Here is a 25622-nt window from a genome sequence, read left to right as displayed (position 1 = left end):
TATCCTGAAGATCTCAAAATGATTCCTCACTATGTCTAAAATAGTTACCTTGTGCTTGTGACTCTTTAAGAAAACTCATTTTAGGCCCCCCCCCCCCCCGGATTTCTAAAATAGTTCCGCCCATCACTCAGGCGCATCTGGTTTTGAGTGGCTCGAGCGGCAGCAGTGTGCGTGACCAAACCTCCCAGCGCGAGCCACAGCGAGAGCAAACACCGCAACACCTGTGTCGAAGGTGGACCGACAGTTGTTCTGCTGTGTCGCGTGAAGCTGGAGCGCGCAGCCCGGAACCCGCAACCCCTCCGCTGGACCGGACCGGAGCAGCCAGCCCTCTGGACCGATGTCCTGGCCGAAATGTCCCGACACATCTACATACGGAACAAGATCGGCGAGGGCATCCAAGCGCCCATCTTTCATGTGAGTTCATGGACCGCTTCACTTAAAAAACAGTCAGAAATAGGTATAACTACTGTAATTGTAACTATTGCAAAGCAGAGAGGCGCATGTGAAGTGTAGGTATTGAAATAATAACATATATATTCTATATACATTGGCACTGTTGTAGTGCATGTGTTATCTTCAGACATATATATGATGATATATATCAAATTCTTTAATGTACAGTTGTTATAAATGTGCATGGTAAATAATATATGGCAGAGATAGTTTCACAAACACTTTCTAAACTACTATATTGTCTCTAATGTGGAGAACTGGTTTGACCTTTTTGAGATTCATAACGTCTCTACGTTGTTTTTAATGATGTGATATGATTATAAATTAAAGCGTTTAATACAAAGAGTCTTATTATTGAGTACTAAATGTTCACAGAAGTTTGATTTAGTCTACATTTGTCCTTCAGTTGGAACATATTGAGTACAATATAAGATTGATGTTTTAAAAGTAATACAATGTTGTAATGTTAATCCTTTTATTAATATCTTCATCCAGCTGAAAGACTTTTTAGAGCCCACAGTGGGCTCAGTTGACGTCGTATTGAAATGTAATGCTGTCTGGTGTTTTCTTTGAGGATTTAAATGATGTTTCAGGTGTATATTAATGTGTTAACCTGTGTATAGGTTCTGTATATAAAGAAGGGAATGTTAGATAACTGATACATCATTTTTCCTCAGCTTGATTGATCAGAGGAGGCTGCAGGCGGATATTAATAGCAGGCTATTCATAGCCACAGCCAACTTTATCCTTCATATCTCTTCTTGGCTTTTTGCTGTTGGCTTGAATTGAGAGGCACAAAAGAGAGACGGTGACCTAGATTACTGGCCCGTTTTGATGAATTCAGGGAAGTAGGTTTACTCTTTAACAAGTGACATTGTCATTAACTCTGGAGACTCCAACATAAATGGGGCAAATCACTGGCAGATAATTAATTTCGCTCCCTGGAGATGAACTCTGCGGGTTATATTTGGACTTTTGGAAGAGGAAAAGAAAGAAAGGGAGAGAAAGTCAGGAGGTAAGTAAGTAAGTGGGCAAGGCAAACATACAAAAGCATCCAGTACAATCCACATTTGGTCGTGTTACATGTGTTTTCATGTAAAGTAGACCTTATTGTACTGGTGATTGTGTATTAGCTTGATGTGGCTTTATTAAAAACATAATATTAAACAACTGTAAAAGGGTTTCTGCTGGTTTAGATCTTGTTTTTTTCCTCCATTCAGGTGAATCGAGGGACTTATTCCAGGAGGAGCCGACTCAAGAGGTCCGATGGCAGCACCACCTCCACCAGTTTCATCCTCAGACAGGTACCGACAAGCAAAGACGGGCCTGGGGTGTAAAAAAAGAGAAATAGACTTATTAACCTTTTGTGCAAATTGTTAATGGTTAAAGGCACCCTGTGGAGTTTGTGCAGCACTGTTTAGAAACTGTGGACAGCCCCCAACAACCGAGTCCATTTCTGAGACTGGTGCTTTGCTCAAGGGCAGCAGCAGGATTACTCCTGATGCCTAACACTGAAGCTGCCTCTCCGTGTTAATGATGCATACGATGATACTTCTCATTCATTTGGACATAAGGAGTGTAAAAGATGAAATAGATAAGTTTATTGTCGACAAAAAGATTTAAATATATTGATTAAATATTGAAGTTGCTCACCAAGCAAAAATGATTTTAGAAAAAGCTTTGCCTAAATGATATCTAGCCTAAAATAATAACGTTTTGTGATTCAAATAAGGACGTATTTGATTAAAGAATCAATAAACAATCATTTATGTATGAGGGTTTGATACCCAGCGCTATGAAGGGTTCAGTGTTCCTCCACCAGACTAGTTAACCGTATAAATGAAATATGAAAAATCCCAAATAATAAAACATGTAGGTCGGGTGCACAAGGTGCAATTTACTTCACTTTAGTAGGATAGAAATGTCCCTCATGATTTGATTCTAAAGTGGAGATAAACTGCCATTTTTTAATACATGGATCCACCGTATACATTCATCAGACCTCCTTGTATCACCAGAACCAGGTTCAGTGTATTTCTCTGCTCTCTCTAGAGCATAAATAAGCTGAGCGAGGATGAGCTTTCACAGAGGAATGGAGGATGCTGCTCCCCTCTTTTACTCCCCCATCCCCCTCCCCCGATCCCCGCTACCTCCCCGCACTAAAAAAAAAAAAAAAAGAATCAAGGAGAGCGCTCACCCAAGCTGAGTGGACAGCCAGCCAGCCAATCAGCTCCTTGCACATTAGCTCTGTCATCAGGCTTGGATATTGAGGAAGGATCCACTGCTCTGCTGCCGCCGCTGCTGCTGCCGCCGCCGCCGCCGCCTCTGCTGCTCGTTGTGTATATGTATATGTGTGTGTCCGTGTAGGTGTGTGTGTGCGAGCGTGTGTGTCCGTGTGTGTGTGTGTGTGTGGACGCCCGGTGAAATGAAATGCCAGGATTGGGCTACCTCCAGGGAGAGCCTCTCCATCCTATAATGTGAGCCAGCCAGCAGCACTGTGAGATCAGGGAGAAGCTGCATCCGTCAAGCTACGGTCCTCCGGTGGACCAGGCGTGATCCAACGGGAGGGGAGATTTTTTTTTAATATTATTCTTCTCTGCTGTGGAGAGAAGGGATTGTCGTCATCCCCCCATCCATCCTTTTTTTTTTCTTCTCTGTGGTGCCCCCTCCTTCCTCCTTCGCCTCCACTCTCGCTTTTTCCCCCTCATTCTTCCAGAGGCGCTCGTTGGAATATCAAACCTCCATGTATGACAATTTGTACCTGCATGGATTTGAAGACTCGGAGGCGGTGAGTGCTTGGATGTGTGAATCTGCCTTTGCGCTCTCTTGCTGTGTGTTTATTGATGAAAGTAGCTCAGCTGTGCACACACACACACACATAAGAGGCCTTTGATGGGTTAGCCAACGGTACAGTGTAGCGTGATCGTGGGCTATGCTTGGCTGGAAGGGGGTTGGGTGGGTGGGTGTTGGTGGTGTGTGTGAAGGGGGGTGGGGGGTGCACATTAGGCAGATGGCTACAGTTATGTATGTGTGTGTGATGTGTGCGTTATGTGCCGTATATGTGGCTGATATAAGCCTGTAAGAACGGACGCCAGGAGACCACCGGAGCCAGGAGGAGCCATTTAGTGTTCATCACCCTCTGTACCTCTCAGAGATGGACCGAGCAGTGATTCACAGAGGAAGATGGAAAGATGTTAATCACCTACTTCTCCCCTCAGGCCCGTTACATGGTCGAATCAAACGGTGCATTTCTATTTGACACGTTTCTGCATTTATCACTTGGAGAAAAAAAAAAGGAAAAATAGAATGTAGCAGAGTATTTTTTCATCTGACCCTGCGACTGCGTGATGTATCGGCTCGGAGGAACATGCATCGTGATGTCATTAAGTGGATTCTGATGTTGATGAGTCACATGCTGAAGCTACTCCATTGGATAGTAGCTCGGCTGTCACAATGCGACCTCAGAGCTTCCACACAGAGGCACGAAATGACGTGTTAGTGTTGAATTGAAAGGGTTTATAATAAAATAAAAATGACATTAACTATTGGAGGGTAATTGGAACACTTTTTATTTGTGCGCGTGTGTATTTTTAATATCACAAACAGGAATCTGTTGTTTATGAATTATGTTTGTGACTGTGAAATTAGTAGTCCAGCAGCAGTGTTACATTCCCACGAATTTGGCGGCTCTGCGAGAGGCGGATTATAAAAAAGACTGCTCGCAATAGAAGCAGCAGAGGCTAAGACGTCCTCACTTTTATTCTCTAGCGTGGGTTAAACCATAAAAAACATTGGATCCTACAATTCCCACAATGCAACTAAGTATCATTTTCCATTAGACCCTTCCTGCCTGGCAAATACCAACATCTTTCTCTGCCTTTTTGTTAAAAATTCATCTGGAGCTTAGATAACCCTGATGACATCACGATGACATCATCAGGGCTTATTTTACAAGCAGTACGTCTCGTGACTAGTAGACCGATCTTGATGTGTAAAATTGGTGGAATGTCCCTTTTAATGAACACATCAGTCCAGCAGAAGCATTTCACTCCTTTTTAGTTTGTGATTGGACGACACACGATGAAGAGGAGTGTGCTGAAGTCAGACCTTGCTGCTGCTAGCTTTGTAAGAAAAGCAAGAAAAGTGCTGAGCTGTGATGACTAGATTGATTGATCTCCTTGAGACTAATGGTCTTCCTTAATTGAATCATAATTAGTGGCTGATTGTTTAGATTAACACAGCAGAAGGAAGCACTTGGTCCAGTCATGTCCCAGCAAAAAAAAAGAAAAAGTTGCATTACTGGAATTCTCGCTGAGTGGCAGGATGAACGACTGCAAGTCCAGCACGTCTCAATGCTCTAAAGTGATGAGACGAAAATCCCTAACGGTGGACAAGAAAATGGAAAGAAAGGAGACAAAAGAAAAATCTAAACAGGACACAAAATACCATTTTTCATATCTCTTACCTCTCTTATTGGCCAAATGGTGTACGGTTAATACATAGATATGTGATTGAATGATAAAAGTATCATCATTTTACAGATTGTGTCTCTTCCTGCTGCTATAATATTGCGCATGCTTTAAAAAAAAGGCCTTCAAAGTATCTTGAAAGTAGCTGAACTTATTCCAATATATCAACAAATCAACTTTGTTAAAGCAACAGCACCATTAAGAATCCAACTCTCTGGCATTGAGCGCTATTAATTGTGTTGAAACCGCCCATTTCTGCCTCGAAAAGCAAATGAATACATGAAAACAAAAGCGGGAAATAGAATACAACAATTATTCAAAAGTCAGATAGTGAGATACTGAATAATATGTTTCATGTCGTGTGGCATCTCCTAATTGTGACTTACTATCTTATAAATTCCGACTTGCTTTCTTTTGGTGTGTGTCAGCGTCACGATTGCATCCAGGATCCAAAAAGATGCAGAATCCGCTCCGTCTCTCTCCGGGAGCAGCGATCCAAGTCGTCACTATCCAGGATTGCCTGGATGTGTGAGATTGGCTGTGTGTGGTCATACAAACTGCTGACAGCACAGGAATGGGGAAATTCCACTTTGTCTGAGATGCTGCTGGCAGTCGGTTCTTTTCCACATCATCCATTTCACCTGTTCTGCATTCAGAGCGCCGAGACACCCACAACTTACGACAGCCATTTGTCCCATAAAGAAGCTTTTTTCTTAAGTGGACCTCATTGTGCTGTGCAGGTCCAGGATTAAGCTGCACTACATCCTTTTATAACCTAAGAGCTTGTGTGCTTTTGTCTTTTCAGACAGACACTTAAAGTCAGAAAAGGTGTGGACACAACGACCTTAAGTCCTTGATTTTGGAACAGTGTCTCGCTGAATCGACCCGATTGGGAGCGGAGTTTGTACCTCGGCGACACAGTTCCAGTAACGCCGCTTATGTGGTTACTGTTTTGCAGGGCTCAGCGGATTCATATACTAGCAGACCATCAGACTCAGATGTCTCTCTGGAGGAGGAGCGGGAGGTGCAGGCCCAGGTCCAGAGCCAGAGCCAGAGCCAGAGCCAGAGCCAGAGCCCAAGCCAGAGCCAAGGACCGGGACAGAGCCGCCAGGAGAGGGAGCAGCAGGCCACCACTCAACTGGAGAGAGCCAAGGTGGCCAACCTGGGACACTTAGCCAAACCATTCTGCCGCCAGTTCATGTTTTTGCCGGAAATATGAACGAGAACTGGCAGATAGATATCCTAAGTCGGTGCATATGCGCATTCGTCGTCACTCACTGTGTGTTTCCGTCCACCAGACTAAACCTGTGGCATTTGCCGTGAGGACCAACGTCAGCTACTGCGGCGCTCTGGATGAGGATGTTCCAGTGCCAGCCACGGCCATCTCCTTTGACGCCAAGGATTTCCTCCACATAAAAGAGGTACATGTGTACTTTTTTCAAATTAAATACAACACCCGCTGTACTGCTGTGTGAATATGTTTTATTTGATGATAGATTTGATTTCAAAGATGTCCCGTTCCTCTTTTCATGTCGCGGTGTTCAGAAGTTCAACAACGACTGGTGGATCGGCCGGTTAGTGAAAGAGGGCTGTGAGATCGGCTTCATCCCCAGCCCTCTGAAGCTCGAGAACATCCGCCTCCAGCAGGAGCAAAAGAGAGGACGTGTCCAAGGGTAAGTGACAGAGCAGCACACCCCGTCTGCCTGTTTGTCCCATAAACTAGCATCATGTGCTCGCACAACAGTTAATGTTCACGCGAAAAAAAATGAGTATGAGAGGTCATTGCTGTGCATTTATTTTTCAAAGTAATTAGGAACGTGGCACAAAACTTCAGATATGTAATGATTTTAAATGATTTGGTGCAGATACAGAGGCTCTATTCTGCCACTCAGGATCAAATTTGGAGTTACAGATGAAAAAGTAAAACGGTAAATGCAAGACTGCTTGTTATTTTTGATATCGGATTTCCTTGTTTATTTCTCTTCAACATTTATTTCTCGGCTTATTATCGACACTGTTGCAATTCTGCACTTTTTCTACTGACCCAATTAATCACGTTAAGCGTCTTTCAGTATGTTGAAAAGCGCTCTATGAATAAAATCTAAATGTTCTGAAAGTGTGACATTCTCCTGTTGAATGAATGAATGAATGAATGAATGAACCCACTACTGATGTGGTATTGATTGCTCATGTTGTATTCAAAGATGCAGCTCTGCTGGACTGATAGTTGAGCATAGTTTAGTCGGACTGTGCAAACACATCACACACAGTCAAACATCGGTTACAATGTGCAGCTGTAAAAAAGAAATTTGGCAAACAACAATTGGAGTTCTGTTCATGGAGTTGGTATTGTGTCCTTGCTAATAGCTTTCGCTCAAGAACACAGCTGTTGCTGCATGTGGAGCACGTTTTTCATCATCCAAATGGGAAGTTTCACCTCTGGATTTTGGTCAGCTGTGAATTTCAGACCTCCAACTTCCGAATGGAACTCAGCCAAGCATACATTTGGCCTTTTTAACCCACACTTTTGGACACATTCCCTCATCCTGTGTTAAAAGCCAAACCCAGGTCTCATGACTACACATGGAGCATGCAGGACTCTCCTTAATTACAAACGTACGGCCTTCATATGTTGAAGTCGGTATTACCTTTTTGCAGTTGATGGCTCATATTTACTGTTTGTGTTCGTTCTACCTTTTAGTGATTTATTGAACCCTGCAACACAATATATATAAGTTTCAATATTGTTCTGTTTTCTGCTTCTGTTTAAGCCTTTTTTCTTTTTCTTCTTTACTTTTCCCACATTAATACCATGGTGTGTTTCTGTCTTTCTTCATCCCCTCTTGTCTTTTCCAGTAAGTCTGGAGGGAACTCTTCTTCCAGTGTAGAGGATGAGGTCTCTGCCTCTATCCGACCCCTCATATCCTCGGCAGGTGAGGACATCGGACAGGGGGAGAGGGCTGTTAATAGCCAGCTTAGAGCCAAGCTTCCTGCAGCGCACCAACGTAGAGACAATAAGACTCTAAACCCTTCCCATGTCCCTGCATAGAGCATAAGATCACTGCGTAGAGTTGTTGGTACATTTTCCCATGATCCTCCTCTTCCTCCAGTTGAGGACTGCAGGCGTTCTGAGACTGGGGCTAACCACAGTGTGAACCCACCGACAAGACTATGAACCCCCCCTGCACTCATGTGACTTTGTGAATATAACCTTAGGACAATAGAAATACTCTTTACATGTTTATCCTTGTTAGGTTTCCTTTGTTAAGAATGAATGTGAAGCGCATTTGAACGTTTCTTGAGATATTATGGCGACGCCTCCTCCAGCAGCAGCTACTGACGACAGTCTTCTCTCCCCTCCTACAGGAAAGCAGAAACAGAAAGTGGTAAGTTGGTGACGGTAAAACCCACTCATGTACCATCCCACTATAGCACCGGCAGGAAGTAAGAACCTCATGTCACATCCCATGTCAGTGCCCAGTCATCACCATACCTGTGATGCCAAGTGTCATGACTGCAACTTCCGTTCCAAATGTGACTTTTGATATTCGTACTTTTGATCAGGTGTTGGGGAAAGCAGTACAATTAGTTTCATGCATTCGTCATATAAGATGGTGGTTTTGGAGGAAATCAGACACAAATTTGATATATAATCATGAAAGGAGTAGTTTGACGTTCAGGGAAATTCACTCATTCTCTTTCTTGCCAAGAGTGAGCGGGGAAGATCGATGCCACTCTCATTCCTGTACGCGTTACAGCCAGCGTCTTGTTAGCTTAGCTTAGCATAAAGACTGGAAATGTGGGGATAAAGCCAGCCAGCGAGACTCAAATGATGCGTCCTCAGAATGGTGCGAGGAGAAAAAATAAACGTCTAACATTGAGAAACATCTACTTGAATTTATGCGGTTTGAATTGACAGATTCGGATAAAAAAATTCTCGTGTCCACTGATAGAAATAATAACAATAACGATAGTAATAGAATATTTTAATATATTTTAATAGAATAAAATTGATTGGTCTCTCAAATTTTTTTTTTTAAATGTGTTGAAAATATAAAAATCTGTTTATGAAGAAACAAATAATGTATATACGATACAACAATATGCTACGCTATCAAGACACATTAATACATTGCCATTTTGTTTTTAATATATTTTGATCATTTACAATATCATCTGCTACACACCGCCATGTTGCGGTGCACCATTTAAGGTCAGCTGACTCAGCAGTCCATTACAGCTGCCTGCTCTGAATACTTCAAGTTATTTTGGTCCATTGTCTTGTTGTTTTTTTTGCTGCTGATTAAAATGCGTTTGTGTTAACAGACGGAGCACATCCCCCCGTATGACGTGGTTCCCTCTATGAGGCCTGTGGTGCTGGTGGGACCCTCGCTCAAGGGTTATGAGGTGAGCTGCCGATCAGAAAATCGAAAACATCCGTTTGCTCATGTCACTGATTTAGGGGCCTTTGTTCACACACTAAATATAGCGGTGATTCAGCGCCACTGAATGACACCCACAAAGCAGAGATTAGTAAATGTGATGTTTAGCGGTGCGAAAAAGGACAAGATGACTGAACGGAGATGAGTCCTGTACGTCTTTCCCCGACTCCCCCAGAATAGCTCGCTGTTGGCGCAGTTAATTGTGAGTGTGTCGGCGCCCACGTAACATCCAGATTGCAGCCAGACTAACGAGGAGACTAAGAGGTTATGTTGGAAAAATATGTTGTGCGATTGGCAGATTTGGGCTTTTAAACTGTCTCGGTGCTTCTACTTCTGTTGATACATGTGTTGTTGACAAGGAATGCACAAAATATGAACAACACTGTTCAGTACGATAAATGTTGTGGTGTACACAGATGATGAGGGGAATACATGAGCTGTTGATCCTCGTTGGAGGAGATAAACAGGTTAGATTTAGGATTTTTTAACTTGGAAGACGATCCAGATGTGGACTGTGGAAGAGGAGCTTCAACTAAATATCAAAGTAGTACGTTTGTGGCCTGTAAAACTAGAATATTCAGCATTTTTTACTCCTATTAACCTCTTTTTTCAACATTGTTCTGGCCAAGATATGCAGCAAAACCAATAAATGAAAGACAAACAACAATAAGACAGAAATAATAAGCCACAAACATAAAATGTAGATATAAAATCATGAATCACATTTCTAATAAAGTCATGTAAAAGATTTCATCCTCAAAACAATAACTACTTTTTGTTCTATGCAGGTTACAGACATGATGCAGAAAGCTCTGTTCGACTTCCTCAAGCACAGATTTGATGGCAGGTAAGACAAATGTGACAGTTAATCATCCCACCGCTGCATTTTAGCAAGTTTAAATGACATTTATGTCGTCTAATTTGTAAGCTCTCATGTCCTGTCAAACTTGAATAAGATCGTCTTTGAGGAATCTGCAGAAATATTTGAAAATATTTAGAAAAGAGACGACGATGCATTTGTTCCACATGAAGATGGAAGTTACGGGGAAAACCATTTTATTATACAAGGAAATACTTTGACAGCATTATTTTGTTCATGTTTATTTATCTCACAGGATATCTATCACACGAGTCACGGCTGATATATCATTAGCCAAGAGGTCTGTGCTCAACAACCCCAGTAAGAGGGCCATCATCGAAAGATCCAACACTCGCTCCAGCTTAGGTAAGGAAACTGTCCCACTGTGGGCGAGTTATTTCCATTGTTTACATCGAACCGTGCAAATGTCTGAATTTGCGTTGTGTGTTTGTCTCATCAGCTGAGGTGCAAAGTGAAATCGAGAGGATCTTTGAGTTGGCCCGCTCCCTGCAGCTGGTGGTGCTGGACGCTGACACCATCAACCACCCGGCCCAGCTCCTCAAGACCTCCCTGGCCCCCATAATTGTTCACGTCAAAGTCTCCTCGCCAAAGGTATACCGAGTGTGGGGGAGGACATAGCCAAACATGATCTCTCTGTGACAAGCTCAGTGGCAGGTTTACCTGGAATTGATTACTAAATGAACAGCTGGTTTTTATTTAGGACGAATCAGCCTCATTGTCATGTCAAGCCTGGCCTAAGTAAAGCTTGGCATTAGAGATATAAACATGTGATGTAATCTCCACAGCTACTGTCCTACAGAGTCATTCAGTTGGTGGAGACAAACAACAAGAACACCTAGTCACGTTACAGGTAACGGTCTCCATGTCAGGTTGATATCCACCCTCCACTGGTGTAGCAGCTCAGCACAAACACAATGTTCCCTGCGAAAGCCAGCATGAAAATACTGTTCTTCAAAGCCACTGACTAACATGCAAGGTTTCAGTGGAGGCTCAAATCTGCACCAAGGCATCTTTGCATGGCGGAGTTCGTCCGCTGCACTTCCTCTATAAACACCGGGACCACAGCAATGACCAGAGTACTTGTGTGTCCCTGATGCTGACCAGTAAGACCAGTCCACAACCAAAAGCATTACTTTTATGTGCAAAACTATAAAAAAAAGATAAATTTAGATAGATTTTTTCTGCCATTTGGGCACTCATTATGAAGTCAGGCTATTTCAACAAAATGCAATATCGTATGGAGTAAATGATTGAATGCATGTCACTTTATTTCAGATCTATAGTCCATAGAAGATAAAGATAGACTGGATAAATGATAATAATCATTAAAAAACGTTCCTCATTCATGCTGACAAACTTGACTTTCTGCACTCACAACAACATCCTCCGTAGCTTCACGCGTCACTCAGAGAAAATGTCTCTCACTCTCACTAGAATCCGTTCACTTTGCCCCGGTTCACGTGATGATGGGAGCGCTGCGCGACCCCGACGCGAGTGCGGTCGAAGCTGCGATTCTTTTGGTTCAGTGTAACTGGAGCGTCGTGTACCTTCCTGTCCTGTCCTGTCATGCAGGTCCTGCAGAGGCTAGTCAAGTCCAGAGGGAAGTCCCAGAGCAAACACCTGAATGTCCAGCTCGTGGCAGCGGACAAATTGGCCCAGTGTCCTCCAGTAAGTGGATTCTTATGTACCGGCTTTATCATGGCTTGTTGGCCTCCTACTTTCCTTTTTCTTCCTTTTTAAATTATTATTTATTTATTGTAAAACATAATTTAACGTTCACACTGTTTCAACCAATCACAGCAGGTATCTGGTCACTCCAATCAATCAGCATGTTTACACTGTACAGTACAACACTAATATTATATAAGTCTTCACACAGACCTCTCTTACACTGTCAGTGTGGAGATCATTTAGGCTTCACCGGTAGCTTCATACCTGCCTTCCTGCCTCTGACCATCTGCCGCTCACAGGAAATGTTTGACATCATCCTGGACGAGAACCAGCTGGAGGACGCCTGCGAGCATCTCGCCGAATACCTCGAGGCCTACTGGAAGGCGACCCACACCTCGATGGCGACGCCCCTGAACCCCCTGCTGGGACGCAACCTGGGCCCCACCACCCTCACCCCCTACCCCACCAGCATCTCTGGACTGCAGGTACACAATCCACTAGTCCCAGGGCGCCTTATGCGGATGTTGTCAGTGTTGTTTTCATTTGCATTGTATCTGTAGAGTTGTCTGCACTGTGTGAGGAGAGGATAAAGGTAAGAGAGAAGCCCAGGATAACAGTGTTTCAATGCAATACACACGGACACTTTGCTTTTTTTCCTCAGAAGTACTTTGCATTCATCTCTAGTCTGTTCTTTTTCTGTTAAGTTCTGTTGTCTCCAGCCTCACTGGTGTCCTTTGTCTGTTCACGTGATTAGCAGAGCCAAAGAATGCGACAGAGCAACCACACGGGAGACCACTCCACCCCGAATGAACGGCGCAACCTGATGACGTCAGACGAAAACTACCACAACGAGCGGGCGCACAAGGGACGCAACCGCATGTCGTCTGGCTCACAGCATAGCCGAGAGCAGCAGGACCCCTACCAGGACTACCAGGACCCCTATCAGGATGCATACAAGCCACATCGCAATCGCAGTTCACCGGGCAGCTACAGCCATGACTCCCGGCACCGGCTCTGAGCCCACTTCCGTCACCACCGGGGCCCAAAAGGCCCAAGATTCCAAAACAAACGCTGCAACAGAGCCAAGACGGTCCCAAAATTGTACCTTTTTGTTTCGGTTTGCGTTAATTAGTTTTGTCTACCTGGCTATTTTTCTCTTTAAAAGTCCAACAAAGTCACGTTCAGGTGTTTGTTTTTTAATCCAGCTGCCAGGGCGACCTCCCGTCAATCAACAGCGCGAGTAGTCACGAGGTTTCAGGACGCCAACGTTAACTAATGCTGTAGAATGAATTCCTTTACTTCACGTTACTGGGACCTTCTGGGATTGTACTAACACGGAGCCTCAGCAGATCGTTGCTCGCTGCCTGTGTCAGCAAGCTAATTACGGATAGTGGTCAGATGGCGATGGTGTGTGTGTGTGTGTGTGGGCCGCTAAGTGCCCCGGGACATCGCACCATGCTCGGAGGGAGGTCCGCTGCACACAGACTGCTGACCCATACCCTGGGCCATGTATAAATCCTCTCACCATTTAGCTTACTGCATGCTGTTAGATGATCAACCTCCGCGTCCACTTCATTGATATTTTGTACCTAGCATTCTGGATTCTCTTATAATGTGGTGTAGATACGGAGGTCCAATTTTTTCTAAATCTGTGCGGAAAGGCGTCGGTTTGGTGGTGGGCTCGTGTGTGTGTGGGGGGGGGGGGGGGGGGGTGTGCACACAGACGATATCTGACTGCTAGTTTTTTTGAAAACTGGTGCTTCACATTCCCAAACTATTTTGCTATTTGAAAGTCACTTTGAGCAAAGGGGGGGGCCAGCTTTTCTGTAGCATAGCTTTTAGGGTTTCATTTGGGTGAAGACCCTCGCCGTCACGCGCAGACTCTGATGGTGCTGGGATCCGATCTCAGGCAACACTGGAGGAGAAGGCAATACTGCTTCTGGTGTGTTAGCAGCTGGCAACTTAGAGAGCTAGAGGTGGCAATAGCTGTGAGATAGGATAGTGAAAGACAATAGCAAAATACTACTTGAGATGCCGTTTGATGTTGTCGAGATGTGGACCAGCATGGAAACCGATGCTGTGAGAAGCTTTTGAGCCGTTTGGGACGTTCGCTCTGATATTTCTGGCCCTGCCAGCGGTGAAGAATAAGAATAAGAGTTTCTTTAGTTTGATAGACCGAAAATAGCTTCTGCTGCTCAAACTACAGGTCGCTTTTTTTTTCTTCCATTTATTAGCATTTGAAATCAGAGTCGTGTAAACGTTAAAACAAAAGGTACAGATGGCGGTTAAGTCATGCGATCGGTTCATAGCCGTTGAAGTTCCTCCCCGTGGTGTTCAGGGGATTAAAGCGTTCAAAATGTGACACGGCAGGATCGGTTGCATCGTGTTCATTCTCTGTGTAGCTGGCATGTTGTCCTGACTGCAGAGCATGTTCCCTCCAAACGTAAAATAGAACCCTACTGTAAGCAAGTTGATGTTTGTAGAAGTATAAGGCGCATCTCTCCCAAAAAAAGAAAGAAAAAGATGGCCCAAAGTACAGAAAAATGATATCTCTAAATGCACTGAAACAGCTCAACAGGAAACTTTAAAGTTTTGATTCATATCATTCTGAAAGCTATAAAGGGCTTCAGTGGAGTGCGTGACTCAGGAGTAGAGTCGCCGTGATGTGAAGAGCTCTGAGTTATGTGGGAAGCTGAAGTGAACTGAAACAAATGTCCCAACAGTCCTCTGGAAAGGGTCGATTAACGAGAGTAAACCTGACCCTCGTGGCACTTTGTGTGGAAGCAGAGAGCTGCTGTGCTTGCTAATAGTTTTTAAGACTTGTTGTCATTGTCATAATACACTGTACATATCTAATTACTTTAAGATATCAAGTTTTGGATAAAGACTGGATGATTTCATCTCCAGGTGAGCGGTTCTAGCCTTGAAACGGGCTTTAAATTAACAACACATTTGGCGAAATAGAACATTAAATTGAAACGAGCACTTTTTTTTGTTGTCTTTTAATCACAGGGCAAAGGTCTTCCGTACTTCGTCGTCCCTCCTCACCTTTTTGAGAGTAAGCAACGTGTGTTTATTGAAATACTTAGATAGTTAAGTTGTTATCTTAGCGGGACAAAAAATGTAGTAATTACGAAAGCCACAAGAACACAAGTTATCTGAAGAGTCATGTGGAGACAAATCAATAATGGGGCTTTTTTTTGGGGGGGGGGGGGATGCTCATGTTTCTGATTTTTAAAAGGGAGTTAGCTTCTGGAAAGTTGAGTGTGTGTGATCTGATTCATGTGTTCTCCTGGCAGTGTGTCTTTGTTTGAGCAGACGACGTACTGTAGAGAAAAAAAATGGCCGAGCTCATCATCAGTCCAGAGAGCTGAGCGAAAAAGCAAATGAAAGACGACAAAACTAATTCATTTCTCAATTCATTTGACAATTTAGCCAATCAATTCGCGTATTTTATCGTCAGCCGAGCTTCTTCCTTCATATTCTGGCCTCAACAAAAGCACACTGCCAGGGAGGTGTACTTTTTAAGGCAAATAAATTGCAGTGAAACAAGCGATTATTTTCCTGATTTGCTCTCTGATATCAGAACGGGACAGAAACACAGACCATCGTTTTCTTCTGACAAACACGATGTGCGGTGAGACGGATCCGTTCCCTGAGACATGATGAGATGTAATGATCTCTTTTTGTCTTGGGATCTATACAGAGTGTTCTCTAAATAGTTTAATAACCAGGGCTGCTAGCAGGGCTTCAGACTTCTGCTCTTTTGTTCTTCAGGAGGAGCTTCTTCTTCTTCTGCTGTCACGCTGTGTGTCGGTCCCACAGAGGAGAGATATTTGACCGCCCACAAACATTTTACAGCCTGACACAGTTTTAAGGGACCTCATTTCCAAGGTCTAAGTCGAGCAACTTTGACAGCAGAACATGGAAGAACAACAACCTAAAGTACATTAAATACAGAGTCAACGTATGTCCCCGTGATGCAAAGCAGCTCTTAATTTATTGATTTAAATGCAAAATAAGGTGTAAGGTCTTTCTCTGATAGATCACTTTGTATAGATCTGGATGAAAGGGGTGAAAACTCGTATAGCACAAAAGAATAAGCAAAAAAAACAAAAAGTAAAAATAGTCCCACAATGTGATTCTGGTATAAGCGAACAGATCATTCTACATAGACACGGTACGTACATGAGAATCGGTTGATTTCTTTGCCGTACAGTTTGTTCATGGACTGAAACTGACTGCAAAAAGTGTGTCGTGTTTGCAAGCAAGCGCATGTGTCTCACTCTGCCCCATAGCATACATCCCACTGGTTGATTGAACAGGGAGACATTTTCCATTCAAACTCAAACTCAATGTGGAGCTGGGCTGCTTGAGAACAATCAGAAGGGATTTCCACACCCAGCATCCCTCTCTTGGTGAATGCCCTAAAATGATGAGACGTTCGCCCCCCCCCCCCCCCCCCCCCCCCCATTTTTGAGTAATGGAAAGTGATCAGAACAAAAAATAACGCCACGCTCACTCTCAGAATAAAAAAAACAAACATTTGGCTTTCTTTTCCTTTGTTTCCCATTTACTTCTAGCCAAACGTTTGTCTCCAAATGAAACTCATCAGCCTGCTAATTTTTTTTTTTTTCACGGATTAAGTCTCAAGGCGACCACAAGTCGTTTATAGGGAGGATTTTATTTGGTAAAGTGTAAAACAAAAGAGACAAAAATAAAAATAATCAAAAGAACAAATATTTATTCCAGTAGAAAAGTAATAGATGAATATATGCTGGCGATTATTTTTATAACAAATAAATGTACATAATGTCTTTGAGAGATGCTAATTTGCTGTATACATGTGCTGGAATGAGACGACGGCGACCCATGTGGGACACATGGAACAACAGCAAGGTCCAGTATACAAAGTTTCAGTGATGTGCAATACAAAAACGGCATGCTGTTTTAAAATGAGGAACTTCATGTACTGTACTATGCAACCGCAAACTGTGTACATCGCTTCATGCTGTGGCTTCCCCAACCACCCTTCTCCAAGCAGCTTCATCTGGACTTTTAAGGGATTTTTGTGTTTCATGTTTTGGTTTTTTTTTCTCTGTGGAAGATGAAAACCTAAGCGGCTAATGCGGTATTGCATGCGTAATATACCATTCTGATTTATAAAAAGGAATTAAAGAAAAATACATGAAATTGGAGTTGATTGTGTTTAAGGCAAAGCTACAAGTGACTTAAAACATTTCTTTTTCAAAATAAAAGAGTCGTTCTAAAGTTGTCTACAGTATTAATGTTGTTTTGTTGATGTATAAAACTCACCAAACTCCAAACCTGCGTGAAGCCTGACACCTAGTGTTCAAAAGCAGGTACTTCTAACTACTACAGGTTTACATTTGGGCAAATTCGCCCCATTAAAGGTATGCCGAATTAATTAACAGTCTATGTTTGCAATGTACCCTTAACTCAATTCAATGAATACTGAAGAACACTTTAAAATAGGATGATCCTGGGGCAAGTTCCGTCTTTTTTCAACAGAACCACTGAAACACCGATATCGAGCTGAATGATGAGTAATAAATAATACATTTCTCATGACGGGACCCTGGTGTGGCGATGACGCCCCCCCCCCCCCCCCCCCCTTCTGGGGAGAAGACAGGCCGACGTCAGCTCTATGCTGACGCTCTGAGGTAGGATATCTTTTCTAATTATTAGTAAGGATTCCTGGTTTTCTCATGCTGCCCGGTTCTCGACTCGCGGTCTGGAAGTTTGATTTTAAGAAGCTCATATAGCAGCAGTGTGGAGAACAAAGCCCAGAACAAACGGGCCTCGAGCTTCAAGGATAGCTCACCGAGATAAGCAGCTGTCAGTGGGCCAGCTGAGAGAGGGCCATTGAACTGTTGAATCTGAGTTCCCTTTAAATGTAATGTGTTCGTCAAATGATGTCTTCTTTGTGCAAAGTTAGAATAAAGCTATACAGTATATCAGAATATTTCTAAAATATCTAAATAAATGGATATTGTTTACAATGTTATTCAGCTTTCTGTCCATTTCTAAACGTGGAGAAGTCAGTAACAGTAAAAGTGTACATTATGAGTGAGACATTCAAGTGTTTCTGACGACGCAATGACGCGCTCTTCCTGTGAGGTCATCACTATTTAGCTCAGGTGGACGAGCTCGCCTGATGACGCATCCAAGATGGCTGACAACAACCTGAGCGGTCACTGCTCGCGTGTCGACAGTTTGTGAATGGAGGACCAGAGGAAACGGGAGACCTGCAGCTAACGTTACCTGTGAGTTACGATGACATTCAGGGGCTTTTGGTTATAGTCGTTCTGCTGTTGTTGTCAGAGGTGATGCTAACCTTAATCAAGGCACCTGTGGACTGTGTGTGGACTATCTTGCTGTGTGATAATGTACGGTATATTTGCATGTTATGCTAATTTCGTCTTGATTATTGGATACAGTTATATTTTTCCGTTTGTTTGCAAGTGAAAAGTTGGACGGTTTAATATTTGTTTTCTTATTTCGGAGTTGGCTTTCTAACCATCCACAGAGATGCACTTCCTTGCGTTGAACACTAGAGGGCGTACTTCATAAATGATATGGAATAATAGAGTGTTGCAGGGATGACGCGTTTTTGTAGGCCAGCTAAGGGGAGTTAAGAGGGGATGTCAATCTATCATGGGGGTTCAAGACATGCACAGTAGAATCTGGTCTCTCTAGCCGGCTGCGATCACAAGACATGATATTGATCGATCGCTCGTCTACCGTGACAGCCTCCCTGTGGACTGAGGCGGACTTCAGAATACCTCAAGCTGACATTACAGCCCATTTTAGTTGTCTTCTTCTGTTGGTTCTCAGAGAGAAGACTCAAGGTGTGGGGCGAGGAGCAGCAGACTGGATGGAGACGAGGACATCAAGGTGAGGAGAGATGGACCTGAGAAACAAACCACCATCTGTACACGGCTGTAAACCGCAACAGTCAAAACACATGCTTCTTATATATGAACGGTTGTGTGTCTGTGATGTGTTGTTTGTGTCTCCATCCTCCAGAAAGTGCTGGAGTAGCAGCTGGAGAAGCTGCTCAGCCGCCTCCGAGACGAAGTCCAAGACAAGCAGAGGATGCTGGACCAACCTGCAGAGTAAGAAACACCAGTAAAGCAAAATCTTCTCTTCATCTTGATTTTTCAAATGTTTTAATTGCATTTTTGCCTTTTTTAATAATAGTTTGTGTAGAATGAAACCAGGGGAATTACATAGAATGTTATGAAATATTTCTTTCAAAAATGTCTTTCATAAAAAGTCATGAAATACAATGTCAAGAGATTTGATAGTGTGTCACAAAAAAGTAATGGTAAAGTATATATCATTTAAAATCACAAAAAGGCAAAGTATAGTATGTCATAAAGATTTTCATAAAAAGTAAGAGTATAGTATATCATAAATAAATGGCAATGTATTGTATGATTTTGGTAAAATATCTCATTAAAATATCAAATCCATAGTAAGTGTGTCATAAAACAATCCCAAAAAGATGGTAGTATAGTATGACATAAAAGAAGTCGTATTATAGTATGTCATAAAAAAGTCAAAATAATATAGTATAGTATGCCGTAAAAAACGCAATATTATAGTTTGCTATTAAGATATCAAAGTATAGTACGTCATAAAACAAGCTAAAATGATCATAGTAATGTATGCCGTAAAAAGTCCTCAAATTAAAATTGTATTGTATGTTATTAAAAAAATCAACATAGTCCGTCATAAAAATGTCATTGTATTCATTCAAAATGTCATGTTTTTAATAGTAATAATATAGTTTGCCATAAAAATGTACTGATATAAAACGTTGATAACCTTTGTTGTAGTAGTCATACATGTATGTGATGTCATTTCTAATGTTGTCTTCTCCTCAGATGAGTGCAGACTTTCCAGACCAGACCTGAGGACGACGGGGTTTCTGCTCTTCATCCACGTCGTCGTCGTCGTCGTCGTCGTCGTCGTCGTCGTCGTCGTCGTCGTCGTCGTCGTCGTCGTCGTCGTCGTCGTCGTCGTCGTCGTCGTCTTCTGCTGCTGCTGTGCGGTTACTCTGAGTGAGAAGCTTGCAGCACAACGTGACTATTTTGCTGTTCAGAACCTGCAGTGAAGCTGAATGTTCTGTTAGCTCAAGTGATTCATTAAATGTTAATTTTAGAGTCGCTGTCAGAGAGGCTCGGTGCTGTAGTGGTCAGATCTCCCTCTGTTGGGTTTTCAAGTTTAGAGACAAAACAATGAAAATAAGTATTCGTTGCAGCTCTAATATTATAATCATGTATTTCATTTGCTGACGACCTTTTTGTTAACTGGGTTACAGTGCAGCTCCATGCGGTGGACGGCCCCATCACCTGTATACTCAGGAACACCAAGGGCCACTTCTGGTGAAACAGCAACAGAGAAATGTATGTTTTTGCAAATATTTCATTGTTTTCCTCCAAAACACATACTGACTAGCATGCACACTATTACAATTACTTAGAAAGTGGCTTCAGGAAATGGACAGGCATATGGGGTAGATGTCCCCATATGCCTGTCCAATCTAATCCAATCCAATCTAATCCAATCCAATCTAATCTATTTTCATATATAACATTTATCTCAATCATTGGGCAGTCCAGTAACTGATTAAGTACCTTCTGTGAATGAGGTGTGGACCTGGAAACACTCATATGCATGTGATTCTGACAGAAATTGGACCGTACACAACCACATCCATGAGTATCACTATCAAAATTAATGGTGAGGGACATGTTAATAGATCTTAGATGATCGGACAATAATGTTTCAATGAATGACTCCCCAGGACCCCCGTCCTGTGCTGGTTCTCGCCGAGGCTCGACTTCGCTCAGGTTGACGAACTGACCAGTAGACGAATCCAAGATGGCTGACAACGACCCGACGGGTTACTTCTCGCTTAATTGTGATTCACAAAGACAAATGGAGGACCGGAGGAAAAGGGACACTCGTGCGAACGTTACTTGTGAGTTACGATGTCAATCAGGGGCTGAATGGCCACAACAACAACAACAACAACAACAACACAAACAAATACGAACACATTTCGCTGCGTCCATTGCTAAGTTAGCTAGCATTAGCTTAATGTATGCTAACGTAAACGCAACCTCTGAATAACACCAAAAGAAAAAAGACAGAGGCGGACTGTGTTGCTGTCTGATAATCTACTGTATGGTGTTAAGGAAAATATAACAGATTGGTGAATGAATACATCTTTATTTTGTACTTCTTTACAGGCTTAAGTGTGAAGTACAACTGCATATTTGGCTAACACTTGTAGCATGCTAGCTAGCTGTTTAAAGTACCGTAATGTATATAAAAAGTCATAGTATGCTATAAAGACATTAAACTACGTATATTATGTCTTAAATCAAAATATAGTGTCATAAAAATGCCATAGTATATTACGGCTTAAGAAGAAATAAAATAAAATCTTTATAGAATATGCCATAAAAATGTAACAATACTACTATGCTAGGCCTACAAAATTCCATTAAAATGTCATAATATAGTATATCATAAAAGAAATTCAAAATAAAGTCATAACAAATGTCATTAAACATGTTGTATGCCATAAAAACTTTCATTAATAATTCATAGCATAGTATGTCATACAAAGACACGTATGTCATAAAGTCATGAAGAAGACATAATATAGTATATTATATAAACTCTTAAAAACATCATAGTATGTCATAAAAAAGTAAGTTTAGTCATTAAAGCACATGGCGTCATAGTATAGTGTCATATTGTTCATAAAAACATCATAGCATAGGATGTCATCAAACTGTGATTAAACAAATCAAAGAAGTCAGTATGTCATGAAATGTGTCTTCAAAAAATGTCAGTCATAAAAAGTCGTGAAATAAAATGTGAAATGTTTTAATATTATGTCATAAAGAGTATATTTAAGAATGTTGAATCAGAGACTTCATATATTTTGTAAACGTGTTAAATTCCCTGTTTTCTGTCCAGAAGGCTGAATGACCAAGAAGAGCCTGCAGGAGACCACAACTGGTGGAAGAAACATTTGGTAATTATCAAATCAACTAGTAGTAGTACTTGTTGTATTTGTTGTTGTTATCGTATGTTGTAGTATACCTTAAATACATTTATAATACAGTGTAATAAAAAAAAGTCATGGAAAAATGTTCCAGTATATAATATGCTATAAAGATATAAAAAAAGACACAATATTGTATCACAAAAAAGTAATACTATCATCAAGTCATCACAAATGTCACATTATAGTATGCCATAAAAAGTCATAAAACATAGTATTATATGCTATAAATATATTCATAAAGATGTGATGCCATTAGAAATCTTAATTTCGTGTTGTAAATTGAGTACAACTGCACATTTGGCTAACACTTGTAGCATACTAGCTAGCTGTGTAACGTACCGTAATGTATATAAAAGAAGTCATATTCTAGTATGCTATGAAGACATTAAAATACGTATATTATGCCATAGAAAACTTCATATCATAGTGTCATAAAATGAATTGTCATAGTTTAATGTACCATGAAAAATCTTGAAAAAGTCGCATCATAAAGATAATATTACCTAAAGAATGAATAACATATCATAAAATACTATGAATATTTCAAAATATAGAATACCAAAACATGTCAAAAAGACATCATAGTATCGTTGGCCATAAAACATCCTTGATTTAGTTTAATAAAAAATCCTTATGAATAGTATAAATAACATACAATGCTGGGTGAGAAGCTGTAATTGGATCTCTGAGGTATTACACTGTTTGTTTACATAGTTTCATGTGTCTGTGTTCATGGTGGAAGTTACATCACATGAAACAGTAATTAGGTATGTTTGTAATGTTCGGTAAGCACATGTACACCTCTAACTGCTTTGCATCATAACCTATATTATTATATCTAATGTATTATTTACTTTACTCTACTTTTCTTTTACACAATTAAACATTTTCATTTGAAGCCCGATTCTTCCTGTTAGATCTTCCAAAACAGCTCGTTAGCGCAAGTGTTGCATGACAATGTTAGTTTTAGAGTTTTAGAGATCGTTAGTAAACTGTCGTTATAGTAGTATGCCTTAAATATATTCATAATACAGTGTCATAAAGTAAGTCATGGGAAAATGTTACAGTATATATAATATGCTATAAAGATATAAAAAAGATGCACTATAGTGTCACAAAAACGTGATAGTATCATCAAGTACTGTCACAGTATAGTCTTCCATAAAAAAGATATATAGTATGTCATGAAAATATGATACAAATATTAATAACATGGTATGCCATAAAAGATATATTATAAAGTGTCATCATAAGATATGTAGTATAGCCTACCATAGAGGAGTCAAAGAATGTCATGAAAACGTTGTTGTATTTATTGTTGCAGTAGTAATAATAATACATGTATGTGATGTCATTTCTAATGTTGTCTTCTCTTCTTTTGTCCTCAGATGAGTGCAGACTTTCCAGACCAGACCTGAGGATCTGCTGCTGTGCGGTTACTCTGAGATCTAAAATGAGAGAGTGGGGGGTGGTTCAAAAGTTGCTGTGCAGCTGACTTTTCAATAAACAAAACTTCCATAACCCTCTCCGTTCACTTCTCTGAAAACCCGGGAGGAGACGGACGTCTCGACTCTACCGGGGTAGTGGACATTGACGTCCTCACACAGGTGAGGAGCGAACCCGCGAACCCGGGATCCAAACTGGGAACTGTGTCACAACACCATCAAGTCACTCACGCTTTGAACTGTTCTCTTGGTATATTTGACTTCTTCCTTTGGCTGTTAGACCTCAAAAGCCACTGCACCACATAAGGATTGAACCCACAACCTCCTGTCTTCTGTCTTCTACGCAGTCGTCCATCACTTCACGCTATCTGATCTGTCACTCATGTGTGTTTCATTGCATATTTGTCTCCTCTGTTTTGACTGGTTGACCTAAACATGTAAGGCACTACTGAAGGTACAAACTCATAACCCAGCCTCACTTGCGTCAAGTCGTACATCTTCATAGAATATTTAACTTCCTCATCTTCAGTGTTGGACCTTAAAATTCACCGCACCCCGGGATCGAGCCCACAACCTCCAGACTCCTGATCAGTCCTCTATCACCCTGAGCCATCGGATCTGACACGCTGACCTGCTGCAGCGTCACACTTTCTTCTGCAAAAATAAACTATCACTCTTCTCTATAAAGCTTCTTCAGCTTTGTTGTCAGTGTTTCACATGTGTGGAGGAAACAGACTGGACCTTCCTGAAACACAGTTAGGGTTTCATCCTTTCACCTCATGTTGTCACGCATCACTCGTGTCGGAACTTTCACTCAAAAATCTCTGCACCTCACAAGGAGCGAGCTCATGAACTCAGGTCTTCTGAGCAGTCTGCTAACTGACTGAGCTGTTTGGTCACACCGCCTTCACTCAGCTCTGAAACACAGAAAACCTCTGAAAAAAACTAACATTTAACCTACTTTCCAACAATGAGAGATTGTTCTGCACATTTACAAAGAAAACACCAGCTCACATTATGAGTCATCTTCAGTTGTGGTGTCTCTAATCGGTGGTGGAAACAGACCGGACCTTCCTGAACCAGAGTCTGGATTTGATCCCTTCTCCTCAGGGTGCCACGCGTCACTCACTGTCAGCTGCTTATCTCGGTGAGCTATCCCTGAAGCTCGAGGCCCGTTTGTTCTGGGCTTTGTTCTCCACACTGCTGCTGTATGAGCTTCTTAAAATCAAACTTCCAGACCGCGAGTCGAGAACCGGGCAGCATGAGAAAACCAGGAATCCTTACCGCTTGACCATCTATGACGTTTTTAACGCTAATGCTAACCTATACTAAGTAAACGATGTGAAACATGCAAACATTTAAAGAAACACAAGGTTTGATAAAATACAACATTACATACACAGTTAGTAAGAATAATTTAATATCTAATATCTTTAATATCTTAACATCTAAATTATTATTTTTAAATATTTATTCTTACTAACTGTGTATATAATGTTGTATTTCATCAAATCGTGTGTTTCTTTACATTTGTGCATGTTTTACATCGTTTACTTAGTATAGGTTGGTTAGCGTTAAAAACGTCATAGATGGTCAAGCGGTAAGGATTCCTGGTTTTCTCATGCTGCCCGGTTCTCGACTCGCGGTCTGGAAGTTTGATTTGAAGAAGCTCATATAGCAGCAGTGTGGAGAACAAAGCCCAGAACAAACGGGCCTCGAGCTTCAGGGATAGCTCACCGAGATAAGCAGCTGACAGTGAGTGACGCGTGGCACCCTGAGGAGAAGGGATCAAATCCAGACTCTGGTTCAGGAAGGTCCGGTCTGTTTCCACCACCGATTAGAGACACCACAACTGAAGATGACTCATAATGTGAGCTGGTGTTTTCTTTGTAAATGTGCAGAACAATCTCTCATTGTTGGAAAGTAGGTTAAATGTTAGTTTTTTTCAGAGGTTTTCTGTGTTTCAGAGCTGAGTGAAGGCGGTGTGACCAAACAGCTCAGTCAGTTAGCAGACTGCTCAGAAGACCTGAGTTCATGAGCTCGCTCCTTGTGAGGTGCAGAGATTTTTGAGTGAAAGTTCCGACACAAGTGATGCGTGACAACATGAGGTGAAAGGATGAAACCCTAACTGTGTTTCAGGAAGGTCCA

General features: G+C 41.7%; 2 protein-coding genes across 4 annotated transcripts; both read left to right on the top strand.

The window, feature by feature from the left end:
* Positions 1 to 351: 351 nt before the first annotated feature.
* Positions 352 to 12933, top strand: LOC306715113 (voltage-dependent L-type calcium channel subunit beta-4-like; the record flags this gene model as incomplete). 2 transcript variants are annotated; one of them, XM_079185353.1, is made up of 14 exons in its annotated part: positions 352 to 414; positions 1674 to 1757; positions 5881 to 6075; positions 6221 to 6343; positions 6468 to 6595; positions 7779 to 7855; positions 8289 to 8308; positions 9249 to 9329; positions 10153 to 10211; positions 10480 to 10589; positions 10684 to 10835; positions 11817 to 11912; positions 12215 to 12400; positions 12673 to 12933. In XM_079185353.1, the coding sequence occupies 14 exons, from the start codon at positions 352 to 354 to the stop codon at positions 12931 to 12933; spliced, it is 1635 nt and encodes a 544-aa protein (XP_079041479.1). The 2 variants fall into 2 exon arrangements, with proteins under 2 accessions (XP_079041479.1, XP_079041480.1); XM_079185354.1 differs by lacking the exons at positions 352 to 414; positions 1674 to 1757 and adding an exon at positions 3197 to 3241.
* A 5164-nt stretch (positions 12934 to 18097) lies between these two features.
* Positions 18098 to 23656, top strand: LOC306715507 (uncharacterized protein). 2 transcript variants are annotated; one of them, XM_079185904.1, is made up of 8 exons: positions 18098 to 18202; positions 18774 to 18833; positions 18966 to 19054; positions 19829 to 20005; positions 20266 to 20350; positions 20752 to 20928; positions 21942 to 21996; positions 23418 to 23656. In XM_079185904.1, exons 2-5 carry the CDS (start codon positions 18814 to 18816, stop codon positions 20331 to 20333), a joined length of 354 nt encoding a protein of 117 aa, XP_079042030.1. In that variant the 5' UTR covers positions 18098 to 18202; positions 18774 to 18813; the 3' UTR covers positions 20334 to 20350; positions 20752 to 20928; positions 21942 to 21996; positions 23418 to 23656. The 2 variants fall into 2 exon arrangements, with proteins under 2 accessions (XP_079042030.1, XP_079042029.1); XM_079185903.1 differs by having other exon boundaries at positions 21939 to 21996.
* Positions 23657 to 25622: the final 1966 nt, after the last annotated feature.

Source organism: Pholis gunnellus (assembly GCF_910591455.1).
Source record: "Pholis gunnellus genome assembly, chromosome: 24".
In the NCBI taxonomy this organism is placed as follows: Eukaryota; Metazoa; Chordata; class Actinopteri; order Perciformes; family Pholidae; genus Pholis; species Pholis gunnellus.
The sequence above is the reverse complement of the archived record's forward strand: the minus strand, read 5'-3'. Positions and strand labels throughout refer to the sequence as shown.

What these genes read in the sequence shown, in the direction of transcription:
- LOC306715507 (XM_079185904.1), top strand. Translation starts at nt 18,814, where the DNA reads ATGGAGACGAGGACATCAAG. An exon ending in ATGCTGGACCAACCTGCAGA is followed by an intron (nt 19,055 to 19,828) that starts GTAAGAAACACC and finishes TCTTCTCCTCAG; the next exon opens with ATGAGTGCAGACTTTCCAGA. An exon ending in CTGCTGTGCGGTTACTCTGA is followed by an intron (nt 20,006 to 20,265) that starts GTGAGAAGCTTG and finishes ACTGGGTTACAG; the next exon opens with TGCAGCTCCATGCGGTGGAC.